Source organism: Emiliania huxleyi, assembly GCF_000372725.1.
Source record: "Emiliania huxleyi CCMP1516 unplaced genomic scaffold EMIHUscaffold_1038, whole genome shotgun sequence".
Taxonomy (NCBI): Eukaryota; Haptophyta; order Isochrysidales; family Noelaerhabdaceae; genus Emiliania; species Emiliania huxleyi.
The window spans coordinates 1,660-5,196 of record NW_005202190.1 but is presented as its reverse complement, the minus strand read 5'-3'; the positions used below and the strand labels follow the sequence as shown (position 1 = coordinate 5,196).

General features: G+C 63.5%; 1 protein-coding gene across 1 annotated transcript in view; it reads left to right on the top strand.

Moving 5' to 3' along the window:
• The window catches only part of EMIHUDRAFT_121888 (hypothetical protein), a gene marked incomplete at both ends in the record, with an annotated part of 7,445 nt that extends 4,345 nt beyond the window's left edge, over positions 1-3,100 (top strand). Inside the window, 4 exons of the mRNA XM_005792977.1 lie at positions 587-688; positions 2,403-2,450; positions 2,722-2,766; positions 2,993-3,100. Of these exons, the coding sequence (XP_005793034.1) occupies positions 587-688; positions 2,403-2,450; positions 2,722-2,766; positions 2,993-3,100 (303 nt within the window). The remainder of the gene's footprint in view (positions 1-586; positions 689-2,402; positions 2,451-2,721; positions 2,767-2,992) is intronic.
• Between the last annotated feature and the right edge of the window lie 437 nt (positions 3,101-3,537).

Sequence of the window (3,537 nt, the reverse complement as noted above, 5' to 3'; positions counted from 1 at the left end):
AAAGAAGAAAATAAAATGATAGAAAAGTGAAAACCGTGAGAAGATGAAGGAAAGAGGTAGAGAGAGAGGCAGAAGGGAGAGGGCAGATAAAAGTAGACAAAGTGAAGGAGAAGAAAAAATAAGGGTAGAGGGAAGAATTGAAATGAGTAGTAGAGAGGAGGAGGGAAAAAAGGAAGAGAGAGGGGAGAAAAGAGGGGAAAAGGAGAGATGGAGAGAATCATAAGAAAGAAAAGAAAATCGGCGGGGTCGCAGCTGCCTCTGGAAGGCACCGAGATGTACCTTTTTGCGCAATGGTCAAATCAAGGTTTTGTAACGCGAGCTGTGCCACAGTGAAATGGAACTAGCCATACGGTCTGCTTGCGAGCGTGTTCTGCACGTTCGTGGCAGTCGCCGTCGCAGCGCCAATAGGCACCGCTCGCCAACAGGTTAGCCATACCGAGGCGGGTCCGTTCGTGAACGCCGCAGGGTCTCAACCCCTGGGCCAGTTGTTGGTGGAATCAAGACCGACGCGCGTGCGCGGGCGATGGACTACGCCAGCAGCTCAAGGGCTTGCTCCCTCCTCACCACCGCGCGCGCGCTGCTGCAGGAGCGCCGCGTGACGCACTGCGGCATGCCGCACTGCGACATGCCGCAGCTGCACCGTTTCCCTCCGGACACCATCGTGAACTCGGTGGCCTGCGAGGACGCGGTCAGCACCGCGCCGGATCTCTCCTGAGAGCCGGCGCGGATCGCGGATGCAGCTTTAAGGCTCTGCCGGCGGGTCCAAAGTGTCCAAAGTGTCCCGGATCGCGTCCAAAGTGTCCCGGCGCGGCGCGCGCCACCGCCCCTGGCGCGGGGCGGGATGTCAGTACGTGAGTACGGTGTCCCTGTCCCTGTGCTCCACCTTGGCTTGAGTCAGGCTTCGGGCCTGGCCTAATCGCTCGCGCGCGGGTGTGCCTGCTTGGCTCAAGCCAAACAACAACAGACACTTATGGCTCTCTGATGCCCAATGCGTGCACTCGTCCCTCACTGTATGTGTGGGTTCGTGTGTGCGGGGTCCCTCCTTGTCTCTGCCTAGACAGTGTGAGGTAACACCTACCTACCTACCTACCTACCTCTGTGTTACTGCATGCGCCGGGGGCAGGGCGCCCACGCCTCGACCTTCTTGGGCAGCAGCTGGTTCGACAGGTCCTCTCCGTGGCCCAGGCAGCCGCCCTCGCCCTCGCCCCACGTGAAGACGGCGCTGTCGGCGGAAAGGGCGAGGCTACGCGTCCACCCAGCCGACACAGCGACGACGCGCTGCTTCGCCAAGGCCTCGACCTTCTTCGGCAGCTGCCGCCGCTGCTCGTCGCCGTGGTCCAGCTTGCCAAAGTTTCAAAGTTTCCATCGCCCCAGCTCCAGACGACGCCGTTGGCGGTGATGGCGAGGCTGTGGCGGGCTCCCGTCGACACAGCGACGACGCGCTGGCCATCAAAAGCTTCTCGATCTTCTTGGGCAGCAGCTGCTGGTGCACGCCGCCGTGGCCCAGCGCCAGCTGACCTCCATGGCCCCAGCTCCAGACGGCGCCGTTGGCGGTGATGGCGAGGCTGTGGAATGTTCCAGCCGACACGGCGATGACACTCCGCCCAGCAAAGGCCTCGACCTTCTTCGGCAGCAGCTGTAGCTGCGTGTCGCCGTGGCCCAACCGGCCGTCGTCTCCACTGCCCCAGCTCCAGACGGCTCCGTCGGCGGTGATGGCGAGGCTATGGCCGTCTCCAGCCGACACAGCGACCACGCGCCGCCCAGCAAAGGCCTCGATCTTCTTTGGTTGCCACTCGTTCAGCTGCCAGTCGCCGTGGCCCAACCTGCCTTCGACCGCCCAGCCCCAGCTCCAGACAGCTCCGTCGGCGGTGAGGGCGAGGCTGTGGGCATCTCCCACTGACACACTCACAGCGCGCTCCTCACCCAGCGTGGAAGGGAGGCGGGTCGGCGTGTTGAGCCGCGTCACGCCCTCGCCGTGGCCAAGGAGGCCTGGAACCTCCTGAAACTCCTCCCAGTCCTCCAAGTCCTCCTCGTCCTCCTCGTCCACTGTGCCGCAGCCGCACGACGAGAGCCGCCCCTCGCTGTCGATGAAGAGGCTGTGGTAGCGGTCTGCCGCCGCCCTCGCCGGTGGGTTGGACTCGCGCAGCCACGCAGCAAAGCACAGCCACCGCACGGCGCAGCCCTCGCCCTCTGGCAGCGCCGGCAGCTCGAAGCCGCGCTCCTGCGCCCACAAGCGGATGCCCTCCAGCACAAGCGAGGCGTGGAAGAGCAGCGAGACGGCCGCGACGCGAGCGATGTCGGCCGAGCGGAGGCCGTGCGGCACGCCCGAGGTATGCATGGCGCACATCGACTCTTTGGCGACCCTTCTAGCGCCTTCTGGGAGCCGTCCCGGAACCTTCTAGGTTGGCATGACCGACATCTACTTTGGAGACCTCTCGCTCATCAACGAGGTGTCCGACACACACACACACACACACACACACACACACACACACACACACACACACACACACACACACACACACACACACACACACACACACACACACACACACACACACACACACACACACACACACACACACCGCTCACCCACGCGCACTGGGCCTTGCACTTTGAATGCCGTGCTAGCTCCTGTCGTCCAGACGTGGAGACGCGAGGGTCGCCCCCCCTTGCCCCACCACCTCGTGTGTGTGGAGAAGTTTACCTTACCTTACCTAGGTGTCCGAGAAGAACATCGTCACCGTGCCGATGCAGCCCGGCGAGGTGCTGCTCTGCGACAACTACCGCGTGCTGCACGGGCGCGACATCTTCGACGGCGACCTCCCCACACCTCCCCACACCTCCCCACACCTTCCCCATACCTCCTCATACCTCCCCATATCTCCCCCCACATCTCCCCACATCTCCCCCCCCATCCCCCCACATCTCCCCACATCTCCCCACATCTCCCCACACCTCCTCATACCTCCCCACATCTCCCCGAGAGCAGGCGACCGCCTGCACGCCGTCTCCTGGTTCGGCGACGAGAAGCTGGAGGACGACAGCGGCCAACAAGCCGGGCGACCTGCTCAACGTCGTGCTCAACTCGGCCTTCTGAGGGGGGCGCAGCCAGCTAGTGGGGGGGCGGTACGCCAAACGCCATGCACATGCAGCATGGGCTCGAGGCCGAGCGTGGAACAGTGTTCTCGGTGAAACACTTGAGTCACTGAGTTTCTCTATCTGTTTCACCGTGAGAGCGGCCGCTAGATAGCGAGTGACGGGCGCTGAGATGGACGGCCGGGCTGGTGGACCTCCCTTCGTTGTGACAGCACACGGACGATTAGAGTCGATACACGCACACGCACAAATTATACACACACGGCACAGTCCACAGCGCCCCCGCGCCGTGACTGTGGCGCGGGCCGTGGCGGTGGCTGCCACCTGCCACCTGCCACGCCCGCCACGCGAGCCGCCGCGCCGCCACCGGGCTCCGGTGGTGGGGAGTCCAGGCTACCTCACACCGCATCGGTCGCCCTCGTGGCGCAGCCACAGCAG